Here is a 22,298-nt window from a genome sequence, read left to right on the forward strand (position 1 = left end):
TGCTTTACTCACATTGAAGTAGGAAGATACTGGATATTCTGAGTAGCAGAGTGACAGAAGCATTCTTGGCATTTTGTTAAGTAATCTTAGAGGAGGGGAAGGCAAGACCGCAAAAAAGCCTGGTAGTGGGTGTTTACAAGAACTCAAGCTTGCAAAGTGATGGTGACTTGTAGGGATGGTGCAACTGGAGGGGCTCCGGATTCACTTTGAAAGCCATGCTAGCAGGATTTGTGTGTGTTAAATTTGAGCTTAAGAGAGAAGAGGTCCAGCTTGATACCCAAATGGTCTGAGTATTGGGAAGGGTGGGATTGCTATTCATTGAGATCTGTAAGACTGAGTAGATGTGGTTGTAGTGAGAAGAAATAGGACATAGCTCTGGATGTTGTTTGAGAGACTAGTCATGGATTTGAGGGGTTTTTTTTTTCTTTCTTTGATGGGAAAGACAATGAATTTAGAACCCATTAGCACACAGATGGCATTTGCAGACATGAAACAGAATGAATGCTATAGAGCAAGTGGGTTTAAAATGCAGGAAGCCAGCACAGGAAAAAGCTAATGAAGGAGACAGATAGGACAATGAGAAAGATACTAGAAAACCTTTTGTATTTATCAAAGCCAACTGAAGAAAGTTTCTCAAGAATTGCACAGAGACTACCACAGATGTGAGCAGATCTGGTCACTGAATGGTGTGTAGGTCATTGATGAGCTTGAACTGTTCTGTTATTGTAGTAGGTGGGGGTAGAACTCATTGGATTGAGGCCTAAATTGATGGGAGCACCAGAGCTAAAGACAGCTACTGTAAATATTTCTTTCAAACAGTTTTCTTGTAAAGATAAAGGGAGTAATGGCTGTGTAGGAAGTGGCTTCAAGAGCCTTTGTTTTCCTACTATAAAATGAGTAATATATTATAACAATATTAATATATTATAATTAATATTAATATAATAATAATGAAAGGAACAAAAGAGAGAGAATAAATATATGAGTGAATATGAATGAGAATTGAGTAGCGAAAGAATTGGGCTATCAATGTTGTCAGTCAGAATAGTAGGATTGAGAGACCAGCTGGGACATAAGTGGAAGGGTGTGATTGTGATGATTGGCTGTGGAGTTTACGTTCTATGAAGAGTATGGGAAGGAAGAGGATGAAGCAGAGTAGGAAGAGACAGAATCTGGATTGAAGGTTGCTGTTGGATCAAAGGAATATTGGAATTGTCGACTTGTTGAAGGAAGTATATTACTGTGGAGACAGGCTTTGAAGTCTCTTTGGCATAATGTTTACTCAGTGTTGCAGTCATTTCCTGTGGCCTGATCAAGAGGTGGCCAGCACCATGTCTGCTGGCCATGATGATAATGGACTGAACCTCTAAAATTATGAACAAGCCACCCCAATGTTTTCTTATAGGATTGCCATTGTCATGGTATCAATAAAAACCCTGTGATGTAGGAAGTCCTTCTGTTTATGTGTTGCTTTCATTGGTTAATCAATAAAGAAACTGCTTGGCCTGATACGGCAGAACTTAGGTAGGCGGAGAACACAGAACTGAATTCTGGGAGGAAGAAAGCAGAGTCAGAGAACCGCCATGGAACTGCCAGGCCAGACATGCTAAATCTTTCCCAGTAAGCCATGACCTCATGGTGAACACAGATTAATAGAAATGGGTTAAATCAAGATGTGAGAGTTAGCCAATAGGAGGCTGGAGCTAATGGCCTAGCAGTGTTTTAATGAATACAATTTCTGTGTGATTATTTTGGGCGTAAGATAACCGAGCGACCGGAACAAGGGGCCCCGCTCCCTGTAACAACCCTGACTAAGAGAGAGGCATTTAGAGCCGTGCTTTTCAACCTTTTTAATGCTGTAACCCTTTAATACAGTTCCTCATTTTGTGATGACTCCAAAATTATAAATTTTTTGTAGCTACTCCGTAATTGTAATTTTGCTATTTTTATAAATCGTAATGTAAGTATCTGATACGCAGGATATCTAATATGCGACCCTTGTAAAAGGGTCATTCAACCCTCAAAGGAGTTGTTACCTACATGTTAAGAACCACTGCATTAGAATACACTAGAAAGATAAGATGATGCTTAAAGTAGAGACAAAGTATTTAAAATTGAAATTATGGAGGTGTTGTGGTTATTGGTGATGTTATCATGGGAATGAGTGTTTAATTATAAGATTAGTCTTGGACAGTGTAACAATGCACAAGGGCATTATAGAGACTGAGATTAGAGAGCCTTGGGGGGTTGTGGGTAGCTTAAGAAATGGTAGTGAGTCATAGGTGATCTGATGCAAAGCTGAGTTCTCAGGAAGGGACGAAGAAGAATGGTTATGGAGAACTGGGGAACAAGGAGAAACACCTACTCCTTGTATAGAGTCCGAATCTTGTGACCTGTTAGGAAGGAATTTTTTAAAATATTTGAAAATAGATGTTTTGTTATTTATATAGTGCATTATACATAAAATAAAAGTTTTAAAATGAAAGGTATATTTCCAAATAACCATTTAAAATATTACTTGATTTTACTAATGTATCAATATTTTTCACTAAATAAAAAATACTTTGCAGTTTTTAAAGTTTGTCTTCATATCATTGCAAGGATTTTGTTTATTCTTTTTAAAAAAATTTATTTATTTATTTATTTATTTATTTATTTATTATGTATACAATAGTCTGTCTGTATGTATGTCTGCAGGCCAGAAGAGGGCACCAGACCTCATTACAGATGGTTGTGAGCCATTATGTGGTTGCTGGGAATTGAACTCATGATCTTTGGTAGAGCAGGCAATGCTCTTAACCACTGAGCCATCTCTCCAGCCCTCATTGCAATGATTTTGAAAATCAGGTTCTCACTTGAATTTTCTTTGCTCCTGGCTGGACTGTCATAGTTCTTGTTTTTCTGTTTTTTGTTTGTTTTGTTTTTGTTCCTTTTTTTGTTTTTTGTAAAAATACAAATGAAAGATGTAGTGGTCCCCCCCCCCCTTTTGTTCTTTGGAAGCCTGCCACTGAGCTCCCAAATAAATACAGAGAGACTTATTACTTATGAATGCCTGGCCTTAGTTTGACTTGTTCCTAGCCAGCTTTTCTAACTTAAATTATCCCATTTCTCTTTAACTATGTTTTAGCTCTGGGCTTTTTACCTCTCTTTAGTCTATACATCTTTCTTTCCTTCCTACTCCATGGCTGACTGTGTGGCTGGCCTCTAGTGTCCTCCTCTTCTCCTTTTCTCACTCCTCCCTCTTCTCCCTTCTCTTAGATTTCTCCTCCTATTTATTTTCTCTGCATGCCAGCCCTGCCTGTTTCTTCTGCTTAGCTGTTGGCCGTTCAGCAATTTATTAGACCAATCAGGTGTATTAGACAGGCAAAGTAATACAGCTTTACAAAGTTAAACAAATGCAACATAAAAGAATGTGACATATTTTTGCATCATTAACAAATATTCCATAGCATAAATGAATGTAACACATCTTAAACCAATATTCTACAATATTTCCCCATTTTTGTCTAACTAAAATGAAGAGTGTTAGCTTTAACTTAGTAAAACAGTATACAAAAAAAAGTTTTCAAGTAAGAATTACATTTACAGTATTCAATCCATTTGTATTTAGCAAATTCAGAGAAAATACTCTGCTATAGAGATTTTCATTGGTATGGGTTGGTTTATTGATACAAATTTAAGGTCAGTTTTGTTATGCTGTGTATATGTATTTCTGATCTTGATTAAGGTATTGTGTTTGTGCAGCTCATTTAGAAATTAATGTATAATTAAGAAATATAGGTTAATAGATAATCATCTATAATAGTCAAGCTTATAGTCATGTTACTTAGATTTTCTAGATGCACAGAGCTATATTTCAGGTGGACAGACATTCTTCAAACTTTCAAAGACCTTCAGAATATGGCATTTAAAATGTTTAAGAATTTAGGACTTTTCATGACAATGAGACACATCTGCTCCTGGCAGCACCAATTACTTCAAGAGAAAGATGGGCATTGAAGAGTCTCCTTCTGGAGTTGGCTAGCCATTTGGGCAAGAAACTGCACTTGCCTGGACTGCTTGATGAACTGGACATGCAGGACCCACAGAGAGATGACTGCTGAACTTGCCTAAAGGTGAGAAACAGCCTGCGGGGTTCCTGTTTCATGAGTCTGCAAGACATTCTGCAGGGCACAGAAGAAAGTGACTGACAAACTGCTGATATAGGCAGAACTGTCTTTGAAATTTCCTGCTTCTTGGAAAAGTCTGCCAGATACTATGGGCCTGTAGGCTGAAGATGAATGCCCTAACGGTACAGAAGAACTTTGGGTGACTGTCCAGGCAGTGAGATGTCTGTCAATTCTAGAGTTGTGGAAGTTGCTTACAATGTGCTTCCTGTAATAAATATTATATCCTTCTGGAGTCTTTGATATAGTTGAAGAATTTATAGTTACAGTTTTCCTTAGTTATGATAAAAGAACTATAATTCTTGCTTGATATCTGTTTTGTTATATATAATTTTACTATGTTAAAATTAAAACCTTCCTTTTTTATTTACACAGGAAAGGGGAGGTGACATGGGATTCCCCTCTGTATGTTGTGATTACCATTAATGAATAAAGAAACTGCTTTCGACCTATGGCAGGGCAGAACTTAGGTAGGTGGGGAAAACTAAACTGAATGCTCAGAGAGGAAAGGGCAGTGTTAGAATTCATGTAGCCCTGCCGGAGATAGACGCCAGAACTTTAGCTGGTATGCCGTAGCCATGTAGCGATACACAGATGAATAGAAATGAGTTAAATTAAGATGTAAGAGTTAGCCAATAAGAAGTTAGAGCTAGGGGGCTGGAGAGATGGCTCAGAGGTTAAGAGCACTGGCTGCTCTTCCAGAGGTCCTGAGTTCAATTCCCAGCAAACATATGGTGGCTCACAACCATCTATGATGAAATCTGGTGCCCTCTTCTGGTGTGCAGGCATACATGCAGGCAGAATGTTGTATACATAATAAATAAATAAATCTTTAAAAAAAAAAAAAGCAGTTAGAGCTAATGGGCCAAGCAGTGTTTTAAAAAAAATAGTTTCTGTGTGGTTATTTTGGTTCTGTGTGGCTGGGACGAACAAGTGGCCTCCTACTACAATACTCCATCATCTATCTTAGTGATTCCAAAGTTTTATACCTGATTTACTTTTTGTCATAACTAAGGAAAACTAAAGCTAGCTATTTAGTCTTTTAATGCCATCAAAGACCCCAGAAGGATGTAACAATACCTTACAACAGAGACATCTGGCCTCTAAAGGAAACTTTATCTAAATCTCTATCCTTCTGTAGATCAGGATTCAAAGGTTGAGGTGAAATCCTGCTAGCGCAGTAGCTAACCTCTCCTTGTTCCTGTTTCCCACTAAAGAACCCTCCCTACACTTAGTTCCTCCTGTCAGTTAGCTGCTGATTCAGCCTCCTGACTCCAGGTTAATTTTATTTAATCAAACAAATGTAACAGGTCATTGCATGGGTAACAAAAGTAGCAGAAACAAATGTTAACACACCTTTACATAGTTAGAATAATATTCCATAACAGAAGGGCACACAACACACCAGGTAGTAAATTTGTTGATTCTGTTCACCAACTAATAACTTTTTTTGTGGTTGTTGAGACTTAGTAAGCCTCTGCTTTCTCTGGTGATAGAGGGTAGATCTTAAAAATGAACTAGATTAGCTGCATTTTTTGTATTTTAATAATACAATTTTATGTTTTAATCCACTCAACTGTGCTGCCTCTGTCACCACAAGGAGCTAGTTGGTGCCCTTGCCCTCAAGGGCAAGGTATCTTTGTGCATGTGTATGCTCTGTAACAGACTAGAGGGACTTTGTTAACATTAGGCACTGTGCACAGCAGAACACTCCCATCAGAGATAAAGAGGGCATTACTGTATAAAGGTGGAATTTAATTCTTCTAAAACTGTTTTTCAGTAGTTCATGTACATGCACCTAACAGTAAGCAGCAACAGCGATGCAACAAAGTAAACGAGCAAAAATAATGCAGCTGCTTTTAGTTGTAGCTGGTTTAGCATATAGTTTAAAGATTGCTTTTTTAATTTTAATTTTATTTCATATACATTGGTGTTTTGCCTGCACTTATGTCTGTATGAGGGCACCAGATCCCTGGAACATGAGCTACAGACAGCTGTAAGCTGCCATGTGGGTAATGGGAATTGAACCCGGGTCCTCTGGAAGAGCAGTTAGTGCTCTCAGATGCTGGGCCATCTTTCCAAACCCAGAATATAGTTTAAAGATTTTAAGCATGCAAGTTAACATAGTTTATTCATCCCAAGATGCAGAACATGTTACTCAGCAGTACTCACATATTCCTGGTGACATTTCCAGACATCCCTTTTCATAATATTTCCTCTATAGCATTACTTTCTTTTCAAAACATTAAAATTGTTTTTTGTCGTTTTCTGTTGTCCTTACTTAGACTTCTCACTAAAAGTATTCACCAGGATACTGTTGTTAATAACTTGTTATAGTGAGGCAAACTCAGTAAATTTAGAGCAATTTAACTTTTTATAGAAGAATATATAATTCATCTGTAAGTTCAATGACTTTTTGAAGTGTGTTGTGAAAGATTACCCTGAAAACTTTTGTATAAAAGTAGAAGCTTTCGTGGTAGTTTTTCAGCTCACCACAAAGGATTGAAAATATTTTCTTAACACTTTCACACCCTTATTTTTATAAAATTTTAGTGTTAGTGAGATGTTGTATTACAGTGCTCTGTGCCTTGGCTGTAAAAACTTGCTCTTTGAATATGTTTAGCACTGTTTTTAAGTTTCTGTGTTCTCTGATAGAGGACAGATCTTAAAAGTATGTGGCGTTCAAGAGTTTTGTATTTCAGCCACAGAACCACCTCTGCCGTGGCGACTCTTAGAAAAGCTTTCTTTAGTATTAGTATTAAAGAAGTAATTTGATGCTGAGTATGCATTTGTCTTCTTTGGTTGTTTCTGTTAAAACAGTGGCCAGAATGTATTTGACGGTAGTTTAGAACATGTGAGTGCTTTTCTCCAGCTGTCTAGTAAGTCTCTCAGTGCAGTTTCCTTGCTCTTCTCATTTCTTATTCTTCAGCACCTTCCAAGGCATATGATGTCAAGAAAACTGCATTTTCCACCAATTGTTTCTGATATATATCAGTCAAAACAAAGCAAAATACTGGGAGAACTGATGTTTTCTGGCACTGTCTGAATTTTTAGAGTTGCTCCTTTGATGTAAATGGGGCAAAACAGAAAAGCTAGATTTCCCAAATCATTATCATTACATTTAATGAAAATTAGTTCAATGCTTGATTCAATTCAGGACAGTAACATCATTGTCTGGGTTCTTAAATGGCTTGTTGGATGATGATTCGTTTTTAATGTGTGGGTGTTGGTGTATGTGCACAAGAAGAAGTCAGAGAACATCTTGGGAATTCTCTTTCCTATCATGTGGGAGTCAGAGACTGAACCAGGTTGTCAGACTTGGTGGTAGATAGATGCCTTTACCCATCTTGCTGTCCTGTCAGCCCCAAAATATGTGTTCTGAAAAGCCATGCACATGAATATTGGAGAAATTAGAATAGGATCAAACTTTTAACCAAAAGAGTAAGAAAATTTATGGTGATTAATAAAGTTGTGATCACTAAGTCTCTTGGCAGTTGTGCCCAACATTACAAACATGTCCGCACTTGCAGCCTTGATTAAATGCTCAAGGCTTGATTTTTTTTTTCTTTGAGATGGCCCAACTCTGCCTCCTGAGTGCTGGAATTAAAGGCCTGTACTGCTACTACCTGACATGTATAATTTTGTTTAATAAGTTGCTAATATGTACTTGATGGACAAGAAATCCTTAGTCCTGCTCAGGGGAGTGCCAGAAATGAAGGAATGGTAAGCAGGAGTTATAGGTGGCAGTGGTTACTAACTGCACTTCTAAAGCTACATTTGTACATATTATTTGGCTTTAGTATTGCTTCCTTTTAAAAACCTCATTTTTAAAAAAAAAAAAAGATTGGTTAATTTTTATGTGTGTCTGTGTGTATTTCTGTGTGAGAGTGTCAGGTCCCCTGGAACTAGAATTAAAGACAGTTGTAAGCTGCAGTGTGGGTACTGGGAATTGAACCCAGGTTCTCTGGGAGAGCAGTCAGTGCTCTTAACTGTTGAGCCATCTCTCCAGACCCTGTATTGCTTTCTAATAGTGGGAATTTCCTCCCTTTCCAAATAAAATGTTATGAGCTGCCAAATGTAAAGTAGAGCAGAGAAGTATGAATTAGATTCTCCTTAACCATCCATATCCATCCATAATACTTATGCATCCACCCCCCTTTTAAAAGGTAAGTATGCATGTGCTGGTGGGGGTAAGATGAGGCAGATATTTGATACCCCCCCCCCCAAAGTGTTTACTTAAAAAAAAAACCCTGGCGGTGGTGGCACACACCTTTAATCCCAGCACTTGGGAGGCAGAGGCAGGCGGATCTCTGTGAGTTCGAGACCAGCCTGGTCTACAAGAGCTAGTTCCAGGACAGGCTCCAAAACCACAGAGAAACCCTGTCTCGAACCCCCCCCCCCAAAAAAAAACCCCAAAACCCTGAAGGGCAGATTTTTCTGGGTGAAATAGAAAGCAGGCATTATTGTGAAACAATATAAGCCTAGGCTGGCCTCTTAAATCATCTATCTGCATTTGTTCTAGGATATGTGTTCACATCTGAAAATTTGGGAGTAGGGGCCTCCAATGAGAAAACATGCAGTGTTTGTCACCCTGGGTCTGGGTTTCCTTAGTATGATTCTTTCTGGTTCCATCCATTTACCTGGAGAACAATGTCATCATATTTATTTTGGTACTTCCCTTCCCTCCTTCCATGTGCAATAAACAAAATTATTTTAAATGAGCAAAAATTTATAAGCTACATTTATCTTTCTTTGCTTTACTGAGTATCAAACTCACAAACTTTACTGATTTTGTGTGTATTCCCAGCTTCTCAGCTAACATTCTCAGGTTAGGAAACTTGTTCAAACTGTTGGGAATGGAGAGTCAGTACAATATATCAATGTGGGTTCGTATTTACTCAGTGGGAATAGCATATATAATATTTAAAGACTTTTTGAATGCTTCAGAATTATAAAAACTTGCTTTTTACCTTTATTTTTTAACAGGATGGCTTAAATTCCTTGGTCCTTGACTTGGATTTTCCTGCTTTGAGAAAAAATAAAAATATAGATAATTTCTTAAATAGATGTAAGTATATTTATTTTTACTATTAATGTTTGGACACATAGCTGAGCTTTAAATGAGATGTGTTTTGGTACTTATATCTCTTAACTTTGTTAACCTATGACCTAGTCACCATTCTATTACTGTGAAGAGATACCATGACCAAAAGATCTCTTGATTACAGTTTCAGAGATTTAGTCCATTATGGCAGGAAGCCAGGTGACATACATTATGCTGGAGCAGTAGCTGAGAGTTGCATCCTGATCTGCAGGTCAAAAGAAGGACATTGGGCCCAGCATGGACTTGAAACCCAAAGCCTAGCTCCAGTGACATGTTTCCTCCAATAAGACCACACCTCCTAATCCTTCTAATCCTTGGAAATAATGCCACTCTCTGGTGACTAAACATTAGACTATATGAGCCTATGGGGTCATTCTTCTTAGCTTATTGAACTTGCTTGTATTAAGTGTGCTTTTTGTTTCATTTAAAAATAATATTTTGTATTTTCAAAGTAACTTTGCTAAACTAAGTTACAATATGTAAATTAAATAAGATTTAAAAGATTAGATTTATAGAAATTGTTAAAACCCTATAACTCTTGGTTATGCTTGATCTAAGCAAAATTTTAAATTATTGTAATTCTATAACATTGCTTTTATTTACCCAGAAGACTTTGATAAGCTTTGTTTCAGTAATTTATGTATATTAAGTCTTGTTAAGGAAAAATGATGTAATAGCACTTAGTATCTCATATATATATATATATATATATATATATATATGGTTATCCTTAATGTTTGTTAGTATTATGTTGAAATTAGTAGATTCTGAAAATATATTCTCAAAGTGAGTTGGGCATGGTGGATTATGCTTGTATGTAGCAATCCAGGAGGCTGAGGCAGGAGGACTATTGCACATTTAAGGCTAGCCTAGACTACAAAGCAAGGCAGTCTCCAAAAAAAGGAAAAAGTTAATCCAAGGGTCCTGGAGATGGCCCAGCTATTAAGGACTTGACTTCAGTTCCCAGCACCCAGGTCAGGCAGCTCACAACCACCTGTTACTAACTCCTAGGGAATCTGATACCCCTCATCTGGTTTCTGAGGGCACCACACTCATACAGACCCACACTCTTAAATATATAACACAGAAAACTTAAAATTCTAAAAATGTCTAATGGGGGGGGGAGTTTCAGAATAATTAGTGCGTCCTCTTTATTCTTGCAGCTAAATCCTTTCTTTTGGAATGGTCAGTACTAGGGTATTTTTCAATTTAATAGTTACTGTAGTAGTTGATATTTTTGAAATAAATGATTGCTGCCTTTTAAAGCATCGTTACTAAATTTGGAATAACAAGTAATTTCATTCCTTCCTTTTCTCTTTTGAGATAACATCTAGTAATAACACCGAGGATGCCCTGAAATGTATAGTCCTTATGTTTAGCCTCCTGGTCCTGGGTGACATGCCTGACTTTGTGATTGCTTTCTGCCATGATTGATAAAGAATCAAGATTGCTTGGGTCCTTGATGTCTCTTGCATACAGAGGGGTGAGAAGCGGAACAGCTTTAGCAGTTAGTGATCTTCATGGACATGTGCCAACAAATCACAGAGCTTTGGTTCCTTGATGCAGAGATAGCATGCTTCTTAGAGTATTTATTTCGATTCTGGGAATAGAACCTAGGACCTCACTTGTTAACTAAGCAGTCTGTCACCATACTACACCGATTCCCACATTTTAAAGTTTTAAAATAGGATCCTTTAAAGACTAACAGGATCAGTTGAAAATTCTAGAATCTAGAAGTAAAAATTTCTACAAATATTATAACTATTTTTGAATATTTCTAATGATTGCTGTTAAAATATGGTGATCTTTCTATTATAGATGAGAAAATTGTGAAAAAAATCAGAGGGTTACAGATGAAAGCAGAAGATTATGATGTTGTAAAAGTTATTGGCAGAGGTGCTTTTGGTGAAGTTCAGTTGGTAAGGATTTGTTTGGTTCTTACTACCTTTTTTGTTTTGTTTTTGTTTTTTTGTTTGTTTTGAGACAAGATTTCTCTGTGTATCTTTGTCTATCCTGGAACTCAACTCTGTAGACCAGACTGGCCTCAAACTCACAGAGATCTGCCTGCTTCTGCTTCTTGAGTGCTGGGATTAAAGGCATGCACCACCATGCCCAGCTGAGGAATTAGTTTTATGTCTTTGATGAAGTCATTCTATCCTTGTGAGCCTCAGTGCTTCCATCTTTCAAAAGAGGTAGCCTGTTACTAACAGTATTCCACCTTTAAAACACAATGATTTGGAATAATGCCAGTTTGGTTTCACATGTGATCTGCCTATAAATTAGTACTATACTATATTATACTCTGGCATTATACTGTATGAAAGCTGTAATAATTATTAAGAAAGATCATGATGGCAAATGTCTTTAATCCCACCCAGCATTCAGGATATTGAGGCAGACCAATCTCTGATTTCAAGGCCAGCCCAGCCATACAGTGAGTATGATATATATGTATGTGTGTGTATATACATATGTATGTATGATATGTATATATCTTATATATACACATATATCACAATGAAGAAACTATTTCTGGAGGTAAAAGTGTAAATATTATAACTCTTAACATTAAATTGTGTATTTATATTAAATGAGGCATTATAATGGTTATTCTGTTTTGAATTCTTAAGCATGAGAGGTCCAGTGTTTGTTCTTAGATTCTAGTTCTGTTCTTTGAACCTACAGTGTTTTATCCTCTTGATGGCAATGAGAAACAGTGATCATTTTAAGTGTAAGTTCTTCTCTAAGTTCTGACCTGGAGAACAGAGACAGGATCACCTATTTTATGAGGGTTACTGTGGAATTACTGTGGATTAAGTGAATTACTAAGTCATGCTGCCTAGAGTACTTCCTAAGGGCTGTTTTTTTTTATTTTATTGCTTATTTTATATATAGAGCTAAATCACAATTTATACAAAAATATTGTTTTTTGCATACTTATAATTTATTCTACTTATGGAAGAGATACTAGAATTTGGACTTGGATTTTGAATAGATCTTGACTTATCCTTGTTTTTCTTTTAGTTGTTTGCTTTTTGGTTTTGTATTTTTTAGATAGGATCTCTTACATTCTAGGCTGGCCTAGAATTCAGTATGTAGTTGCTGATGACCTTGAACTTTTGATCTTCCATTTTCCAAGTACTGTACTTACAGGCATGCATCCTCATGCTCTGTTTTACATTGTGTTGGGGATCTAGCTCAAGGCTATACATAAGCTAGGCAAGTGCACATGTATTAGCTGAGGTACATTTATTAGTCAAACTGGTCATGCTTTGTTTTGTTTTAAGACAAGATCTTTCTGTGTAGACCAGGTTGACCTCCCAGCTCAGAGATCTGCATGCCTCTGACTCCTGAGTACTGGGATTAAATGTACATGCCATCGTGTCTTGACCCAACTTCCCATGTTTTAATGTTAGAGTAATTATTTAGGGAGGAAAAAGGGCCTGCTTTTTGTCCCAGCCACACAGCTAGCCTAACCCCGAAATAATCACACAGAAACTGTATTCATTTAAACACTGCCTGGCCCATCAGCTCCAACCTCCCATTGTCCAACCTCCTACATTCCAATTCAACCCATTCCCATCAATCTGTGCATTGCCACATAACTGTGGCTTACCAGCAAGATTCTAACTGGTGTCCGTCCCAGGCAGGAGATCCATGGCATCTTGGCTCTGCCCTTATTCCTCCCAGCATTCTGTTCTGTCTACTCCGCCTACCTAAGTTCTGCCCTATCAAAAGGCCAAGGCCGTTTCTTTATTCAACCAATGAAAACAACACATAGAAGGACCTCCTACACCATGTTCCTACTAATGTCATTATGATGAAGTGTGTCAAAGGAATGGAAGAAGAATATGTAGGTATAAGATTTTATTTTTGTTGTTGCTGTTAACCAAAATCATGTGTTTTTAAAAATGAAAACGACATTCTATGAATCTGGTGCCTGACGCAAGAGCTTGTATCTTATTTACTTTGGCTTTGCTTTTATTACCTTAGACAGATTCCTTTAAAGAAGTAAGATTGTAAAGGAAACATCGATGCGTTTCTTTCTTCTGTTTTTTTTTGTTTTTTTTTTGTTTTTTGTTTTTTTTTTTTTTTGGTTTTTCGAGACAGGGTTTCTCTGTGGCTTTGGAGCCTGTCCTGGAACTAGCTCTTGTAGACCAGGCTGGTCTCGAACTCACAGAGATCCACCTGCCTCTGCCTCCCAAGTGCTGGGATTAAAGGCGTGCGCCACCACCGCCCGGCCTTCTTTCTTCTATTTTGAAGATTAATTTGTATGTAGTAAATTAGTATGGTGGGTATAGGGGGAGGAGAATATTCCAATTTAACACATCTTTGTAATGTGTTTTGTTTTTGCAAGTTAATTGAAGGAAGCTTCATAATAGCACAAATTTTTCTTTCCATATTAAATCTTTTTCTGGTTAAGTTGAAAATAGGGGTTAGGTTACCACAGAGGACAATGTTAACTAATTTATATAAGTAGTTCCATTCTAAGGGTAATTGTGTTATATCACTGATATGCCATAGCATATAAGAGCATTGTTTCTGGAGTCAATAGCAGTATAGGGCTGGAGAGATGGCTCAACAATTATGATTACTTGCTGCTCTTCCATAGGACTCAGGTTCAGTTTCCAGCATTGCATGAGGTCTCGAGTAACTGTCTGTAACTTGAGTTCCAAGGGATCCAATGCCCTCTTCACCTCTACAGGAACTGCATAAATATGATTCACATACATACTTACATGTCGGCAGGCAAAATACTGATATATGTAAAATTAAAAAAAAATATCGGGGCTTGGGGAGGGGAGGTTGGAGAAATAGCTGAGTAGTTAAGAGCATTGGCTGCTCTTGCAGAGGATACAGGTTTGGTTCGCAACACTTAAATGGTGGTGCACACTGTTCATAACTCTAGTTCCTGGTATCTGACACTCTCTTCTGGACTCTGCGGGCACTGCATACATGTGGTGCACAGACATACATGCAGTCAAAACACCCATACACATAAAAACTTAAAAATTATAGTTAAAAAAGAATCAAGGGCCTTTGACTTTAGTAGTAAAACTTCAATAGAAATTTTTGTGTGTAATTAATTTCTGGTACTGTGGGAGAAGAGTCGTTGACTACTTCTGTTTCTAGCCTACAGGACATTGGTTTCCTGTCACCCACGCTAAAGCTCTCTCATCTTGGAGTAGCATTAGTAACAACTTAACTTTAGAATGTTTTTTTAAGTACTATATTGTATTGCACATACATGTCTCTTAGTGTGGTTCTGGTTCTGCGTAGTGGGACTATTGCCAGGTTTCTTGTCAGGTATTTAAGTGGGTTTTATTTTTGAATAATCAGATCTTATCTGAGTTTTAAATGTGCATATGTATATTATTTTTGTGGGGCCACCATGGCAATACAAGGCTTCCTGAAAAACAACAGAAATTTTATACCAGTTCGTGTGAAGTTTGGGAACCAGCTTATTGGTATTCTTTATTTCGATGATTAAAAACATTTGAGATTATTTGACACTTGCAAAAGTATCAGTTAAAATCTTCCCTGGCAGCCTGGTGGTGTTGGTGGCAGCACAAATCTTTAATCTCAGCACTTGGGAGGCAGAGGTAGGTAGGTCTTTGAGTTCAAGGCTAGCATAGTTTACAGAGTGAGTCCAGGACAGCAAGGGCTACAAGGAGAAACCCTGTCTTGAAAAAGCAAAAACAAAAACAAAAGCCTGGCTTGCAAGATAGCTCAGTAGATAAAGCTGGTAACCTAAATTCAGTCCTTTGAACTTGTATAAAAATGGAAGCAGAGAGGCTTCTTAACTTATAAGAAGTTGCCTTCTTATCTCTGCATGTATATAGTGATATTTTGTTTATGTTTTAATAAATAAAGCTTGCCTAAAGATCAGAAGGAAAAAGCTAAGCCACTAGAGGTCAGGCAGTGGTGGCACACATCTTTAATCTTAGGATTTGTGAGACAGAGGCAGCTGAATATCTATGAGTTCAAAGCCACCCTGGGCTACACAAGATCAATGCAGAAACAAATCCAGGTGGTGGTACCTCACCCCTTTAATCCCAGTACTAGGGAGTCATATACTTTTAATCCCAGCGCTAGAGGGAATGTAAAATGGGAGGAGAGAAAGACTTAGTCTGCTTAGTCTGCAGTCACCCAGCCTTGGTAGAAGTAAGACTTCTCTTGTGGCTTGGCTGCTTTGCTTTTCTGGTCTTCAAATTGAACCCTAATATCTGTCTCTGGGTTTTTATTATTCGTGCTACACATGTGTGCTCTGGTACCCCCCCCCCCAAAAAACATCTCACAGTAATAATAATTAAAATAAAATAGTGACTGAAGAGATGTTTCAACAGTTAAAAGGGCACTTGTTTCCCTTAAGGCATAGAGTCACAATTAATGTCTCTTTTCCTTCCTCCCTTATGTTTATTTTTTTTTAAGAAAATCTTAGTTTCTGCCTTCATACTACTTTAGACTACACTTTTCTTTTTTCGGTATTCATTGCTTTTCAAAGCTACTTTTCCATTACTCAGTCATATGAATACCTGCTCTCTATTCCACTTCTGCTCAATGTTTCACTGGAGTAATGATCTCAAGTTGCGAAATGCTCATGGGGAGACTATCGAGACCATGCTTATTAAATGGTCTGCATATTCTTCTGTGTATGCTCAGCTGGACTGATAGTACTATTTGGCAGACATTTCCTCATACTTTTATACCCTTATATTCTTAGGTACCATGTCTATTCCCACCCCTGGTTTGAGCACACTGAGTAAGCTTAGGGGCTATATATATATATATATATCTTACAAGTTGGTTTTTCTGCCTGTCCCTATGTTGAGGAAAGACAATTCTAGATATGATGTAACTAATGCAGATACCTCTCAATGGACCCCTTATGCTTAGTTGACTAAATTAGTGTGACTCCTTTATTCTGGCCTGCTAGGATCTCTTGAAATGCCAGTATTTATGGGGCTGGAGAGATGCTTAGCAGGTGAGAGTGTGGAGTGTGAAGCTGAGGATGCCCCTTGACTCACAAGCATCTGTCACTCCAGCTCCAGGAGACCTGATGCTCTCTTCTGGCTCTGGAGGTACTGCAATCGCTTCAGTGCTTCTTTATACATAGATAATTAAAAAGAAGCATCTTTAAATGCCTCCTTTCTCAGATTCATTCTAGGCTAGCTGCTCAGAGCATGCTCTGTTTCCTGTATGCCTTTTCATCCTGCAGTTTGACTCTGTGTCTCAGTGCTCACTTTAAAAGAGAACTTAGGTAGTTACCATTTCTTTTGTTTAATCTTCTATAAGGGCGGAATTTCTTCTCTGTGGCTTTAATTAATGTTGCTTTATTTATCATATTATGGTCGTAGTTGATATGTTGATATTTTGATTCCTTATGTGTGTGTGTTTTAAAGAACTGTGTCTTTCAAGTATTTTGGCCTTCTTGCCAGTAATTGCAAGATAACTATTCATCTGAAAAGATTCATTCATACCTGGGGATATTATTTTCTTTAGTAAAGTACACAACTTATGTAGAATATCCTTAGAGAAGCATAGAGAAGAGAACAACCCTTCCCATATAGCCATTGTCTGCTCATTATTGCATTGTATGCATGTGTATGTGTTATTGGTTGCTTTTTTACTTTTTGCTCTTTTGGGGTCCCACCACCCAGCTCCCAAATAAATACACATGGAGGCTTATTCTATTTTATGAATATCCGGCCTTAACTTGGCTAATTTCTAGCAAGCTTAATGTATCTCTTCTACCTTTTCCCTCCTTTCTCTTATTTCTATATAACTTCTTTCCTTCTTACTCCATGTCTGGCTGTGTAGCTGGGTGGCTGGCCCTTTCTTTTCTCATTCCTTGATCTCTTGCTTCCCAATCCTCCTTCTTCTTCTATTTATTCTTTCTGCCTCCAGCCCCACCTATCCTTTCTCCTGCTTTGCTATTGACTGTTCAGTTCAGTTCTTTTATTAGACCAATCAGATGTTTTAGACAGGCAAAGTAACACAACTTCACAGAGTTAAATGCAACATAAAAGAATGGAACACATCTTTACATCATTAAACAAATATTCCACAGCATAAACAAATGTGATACACCTTAACATAATATTCCACAGCATGTATGTGCGTGTGTGTGATTTTTTTCTAATACTCTTCATGTAAACTCAGATTCTTGATTTTTTTAAATGTAAAGTTGGACCTTTACTCTTTATAAGGTTATTTCTGAGCTGGAAAATTTATCTCTCTGCCTCTGATGTTTTCATAATTCTTGTATCTGCTATTCAGTCTTGTCTGCTATAACACAAAGCATGAGGACATTTGTTTTACTTGCACTTTAGTGAAGGCTTCATTAATATCAGGCTAGTCTAATATACACAATGGATTTTCTTATAAAATATGATTTTATTTTTTAAAAATAAAATAAAAATAAATTTGATAACATCAACTGACGTGCCCAGGTAGAGTGATTTTTCAGAATTGTTCACAGGGTTCCAAGAATATCCTAAGCATGCTCTCTGGCTTCGTTTAGGAGCGCCTCACCTGTTTAAGTCTGTCTGTCTTAAAAAGAAATACATCTTAACTATAGAACATATAAGGGGGAGAAAAGACCCTTCTTTTCTTTTATCTTTTAAGTTAAGATATATTTCTTAAACTTCATCAGCTAGGGTATAACCATGGCTAGTATTTCAGCCCTCCCATCCTTTTTCTTTAGTGTGTGTGTGTGTGTGTGTGTTTGTGTGCTTGTTCCTCCTACATACATATACACTCAGTTGGATGGTGTTTTATACTCATGTATTTTTAAGATTAAAAATGAGGAATTTAACAGTCTTTTCTGTAACAAATAGAACTGTTAGAAGTGATTTTTATCCTTTAAATTCTAAGACTAATAATGGGACACATGCATCAGTTCATGGTAGAATGAGCCTTATTTCATTTGTCCGTGGTAAAGTTAACTAATGTTGTTATTGACTGTATTCTGTATGCTAAATTTATAGTCATTATCTTTCATTTTGTCTTTGTTGTGAAATGTAGACGAATTTAGTAAATTGGCCATCTAGCTCATAAATATCTCTCTCTGCCCAGGTTTGATTAATATGAACCCATGTTTTTAAACATTATTCTGTTCAGCGTGATAATGAATAGCTACTATGTCTGACTGTTTGTGTATCTGTCCATCTATATTGAATAGAAAAGGAGCTGGAGAATAAAGGGGAATCTACAGAGATGCTGAGGGAAATTATGATAGAATAACTCAGAGACATCCTCAAAGGAAGATAAGTGGAAACCAGCTTTCCTAAAGTAGCAGCACTTTATTGTGCTCCTTTGTCACATCACTGCTAATGAATTTAAAAGGTATGGTGTAGACATTCGGCATGAATAAGACTAATGTCTGTGAGTTATGTCAGAGATGAGAAGCTACTGGTCCCCATCCTGTGCTGTGAGCCAGCAATCGTCCTAGTCAAAAATTTAAATGAAATTCAGCCTGAGAGTCAAAATATTTTTAATGTGTTCATTCCAGGTCTTGTAATACTGCATGGATAGAGATAGCAATGTATTGAATTTGTTGAAGTGAACAGTTCAGCATTGTGCCAACCTTTAGACACTTCATAGTAAAGTCATGATTCTGCTGAAAGGTTCAGGCAGTATACATGTGTGAGACCACCAAAGCGTGCAGGATTTTAGTAAACTGGAGAGTAACTTGCACCAACCAAAGATGACCTTAGAAGTCATCTATAGTGTAGCCTTTTTATTCAGATGAATGGTTATCCACTTTCCACCAGTTAATAGATCCCTTTTAGCCTCTGTTCTTAGCTCTACTAGGCAGCAAAATTCTCAGAATTGTGTATGTCATGGTCTTAAGTATAAATAATAAAAAAAAATAGCAAGTGAATTGACTCTTAATGCTCTTTGTGTTGCTTTCTCTAATGAAGTTAGAGAACATTCAAAATTCAGTTTGTTTTTAGACTAAATGAAGGCTTGAAAAATTATGTAAATATGCGTAGCAGAGAGTGCCTTAGCAACTTCTAAAAATTTGTTCATAGTTTTTTATGTTTTTTTTTTTACTTCAAGATAATCTGGTGATTGAACACAAGCAGGTTAGAAAGCAATGTCCACTGTGGTAGTGTTTCTAGCTTTACAGCTGTCATTCTTTAATCCTGAATTCTGCCCTTTGTTTCCATATTACTTTCTGGTGCATTTATTTTCAGTGTTCTATAAATTTTATATCACTCTGCAGATCTTGTAAAGAATTATTATTACAGCCTAAGCACATGATACAGAAGATAGATATAAGCTACAGTAATTGTTATCACATGGTTGGTTCATTGCAGTTAAACTTTTTTATGTACAGTTATAGCATTTCAGAATACTTCAAATTTCAAAACATTTTAAAAGGAGAAATGATATAGTAATATTTTACATATTCTATCATATTACTGACATGGAGTATTAAATTTTTCAGCTGAAAATAGATTTGTAGTTTTCTTTTTTTTTTTTTTTATATTTATTTATTTAGTATACAATATTTTGTCTACATGTATCCTGCAGGCCAGAAGAGGGCACCAGACCTTATTACAGATGGTTGTGAGCCACCATGTGGTTGCTGGGAATTGAACTCAGGACCTTTGGAAGAGCAGGCAATGCTCTTAACCACTGAGCCATCTCTCCAGCCCCGATTTGTAGTTTTCTTTCTCTAGTTCTGTTAGTTTTTGCTTCATGAATTTTCCAAGTTCATATATTTAATATGCACACATTTTGAATTATGTCCCTCTTCCCCCATTAGTGTGGGGCTCAATATGTATGTAGTGCAGGTTGGCCTGCAACTCATAAAGATCACTCTGCCTCTAGAGTGCTGGGGTTTAAAGGTGTGTACTAATACTCCTGGCTCTCTTATGTCTTGATGTATTATCTTTTTTATTCAGATAAAAGACTGCCTTTGCTGTAAATCTGCTTCACTATTTGTTGACTGAGGTTTCTGTCCCACCTGGTCCTGCAGCCATGCAGTCCCAAAGAAATGTACAGAGGTCTACTTTAATTATAAACTGATTGGCCTATTAGCTCAGGCTTCTTATTAACTCTTATAACTTATATTAGCCCATAATTCTTGTCTGTGTTAGTCACGTGTCTTGGTACCTTTTTCAGCAAGGCAGTTACATCTTGCTCTGCATCTGGGTGATGACTGCAGACTGACTCTTTCCTCTTCCCAGAATTCTCTTGTTCTTATTGCCCTCCCATTACTTCTTGCCTAGTTGCCCCTCCTATACTTCCTGCCTGGCTACTGGCCAATCATCATTTTATTAAACAAGCACAAGAAACAAATCTTCACAGGGTAAAACCATTGTCCCATAGCAACTATTTACATTTCTATTATAACTTTATTCTTGCTGTTTTCCAGGACAAATTAACTTGCCTTGCCTTTAATCTTCAGCCTATCTGATTTATATCTAAACCATATAAGTTTATACTTGCTTTTTAATTTTTTGACAATTCATTAATGAGTATATTTAGTCTTTTATATTTTTACATATATTTTAGACAGCTTAAAATTACCTTGGATGCCACTGAGTCCAATCTCTTTAATTTACTCATTTTGTCTTTATTTTTCAGATTTACTTGTGTTCAGAAACACTGAATTTCTCTCACTCTCTCTTTAATATTTTGAGACATGGTTTCTCTGTGTAGCCTTGGCTTTCCTGGAACTCTGTAGACCAGGCTGGCCTTGAGCTCAAAGAATCTACCTGCCTCTACTTCTCAAGTGTTGGGATTAAAAGTATGTGCCTGGCTGGAATTTCTCATTTATAAATCAATGTTTGTTAAAACTTTCTGAGTTTTCATTTGTTACTGTATTTATTTTTCTAATTTATTTTTATATTTCTATTACATGCATTTTTTATTTAAGCATATTTCTGAGAGCTATTTTTGCTTAATTTATTTAAAAAAAAAACCTTAAAGCTAACCTAACACCTTTGGGAGTCATTTCTTTTGACTGCTTTTTTCTTTTTCTTTTTTTTAAATATTTATTTATTTATTTATTATTTATTCTGTCTGTGTGTATGCCTGCAGGCCAGAAGAGGGCACCAGACCCCATTACAGATGGTTGTGAGCCACCATGTGGTTGCTGGGAATTGAACTCAGAACCTTTGGAAGAGCAGGCAATGCTCTTAACCTCTGAGCCATCTCTCCAGCCCCTGCTTTTTTCTTTTTTCTTTTTTTTTTTTTTTTTTTTTTTGGTTTTTTTCGAGACAGGGTTTCTCTGTGGTTTTGGAGCCTGTCCTGGAACTAGCTCTTGTAGACCAGGCTGGTCTCAAACTCACAGAGATCCGCCTGCCTCTGCCTCCCAAGTGCTGGGATTAAAGGCCTGCGCCACCACCGCCCGGCCCCCCTGCTTTTTTCTTGATAACAAGTCATGCTTTCCTTTTTATCTCTTCCTAAGTTTTAAGTTATTGGCTAGATTTTATGGACATGGGGTAGAGTTTTTGAGGTTTGAGTTAATTTCTTTGAAGAATGTTGGTTTTCATTCCGATGATTTGCTCAGTGACTTACTGGTTGGTCATCATTAATTTGTGCAGACTGTTTTAAACTTTGTCAGAGTAGGTGTGTGGAAAGAGCAAGTATTGTTGCTATCAAGTCCTTTTTCCTGAGTAGGGCTCAGCTCAACCTCTAGCTAAACTGCTCCCTTCTGATGGTTGGATTTGCTGTTAGGTTTTGTTAAGTAGTAGTAGAACAGGCCTTTCTCAAACTGTGGGTTGCAACCCTTTGGGGGTTGGATGACCCTTTCACAGGGGTCCCATATCAGATATTTACATTACAGTTTGTAACTAACAGAAATTATAGTTATGAAGTAGTAAGGAAAATAATTGTGTGGTCAAGGGTCACCACAGCATGGCTAACTATATTAAAGGGTCACAGCATAAGGAAGGTTGACAACCACTGTTTTGTTTGTTTGATTATAGTTTGTACTCCTAAGGTGTATCAGCTGCATGCATGCTCAGGAAATTTGCAAGGTATTTTTCAGTTTGCTTGTGTTTTTGTCC

The 22,298-nt window shown here is 37.2% G+C and overlaps 1 protein-coding gene across 3 annotated transcripts in view; it reads left to right on the forward strand.

Annotated features, from left to right (window-relative positions):
* Rock2 (Rho associated coiled-coil containing protein kinase 2) overlaps positions 1 to 22,298 on the forward strand; it is a 104,808-nt gene that overhangs the window by 29,163 nt on the left and 53,347 nt on the right. For all 3 annotated transcript variants that reach the window (XM_057790218.1, XM_057790219.1, XM_057790220.1), the window contains exons 2-3: positions 9,153 to 9,234; positions 11,089 to 11,189. In XM_057790218.1, coding sequence (XP_057646201.1) covers positions 9,153 to 9,234; positions 11,089 to 11,189 — 183 coding nt within the window. The remainder of the gene's footprint in view (positions 1 to 9,152; positions 9,235 to 11,088; positions 11,190 to 22,298) is intronic.

The sequence above is a fragment of the Chionomys nivalis genome, chromosome 1, assembly GCF_950005125.1.
Source record: "Chionomys nivalis chromosome 1, mChiNiv1.1, whole genome shotgun sequence".
NCBI classification, from domain to species: Eukaryota; Metazoa; Chordata; class Mammalia; order Rodentia; family Cricetidae; genus Chionomys; species Chionomys nivalis.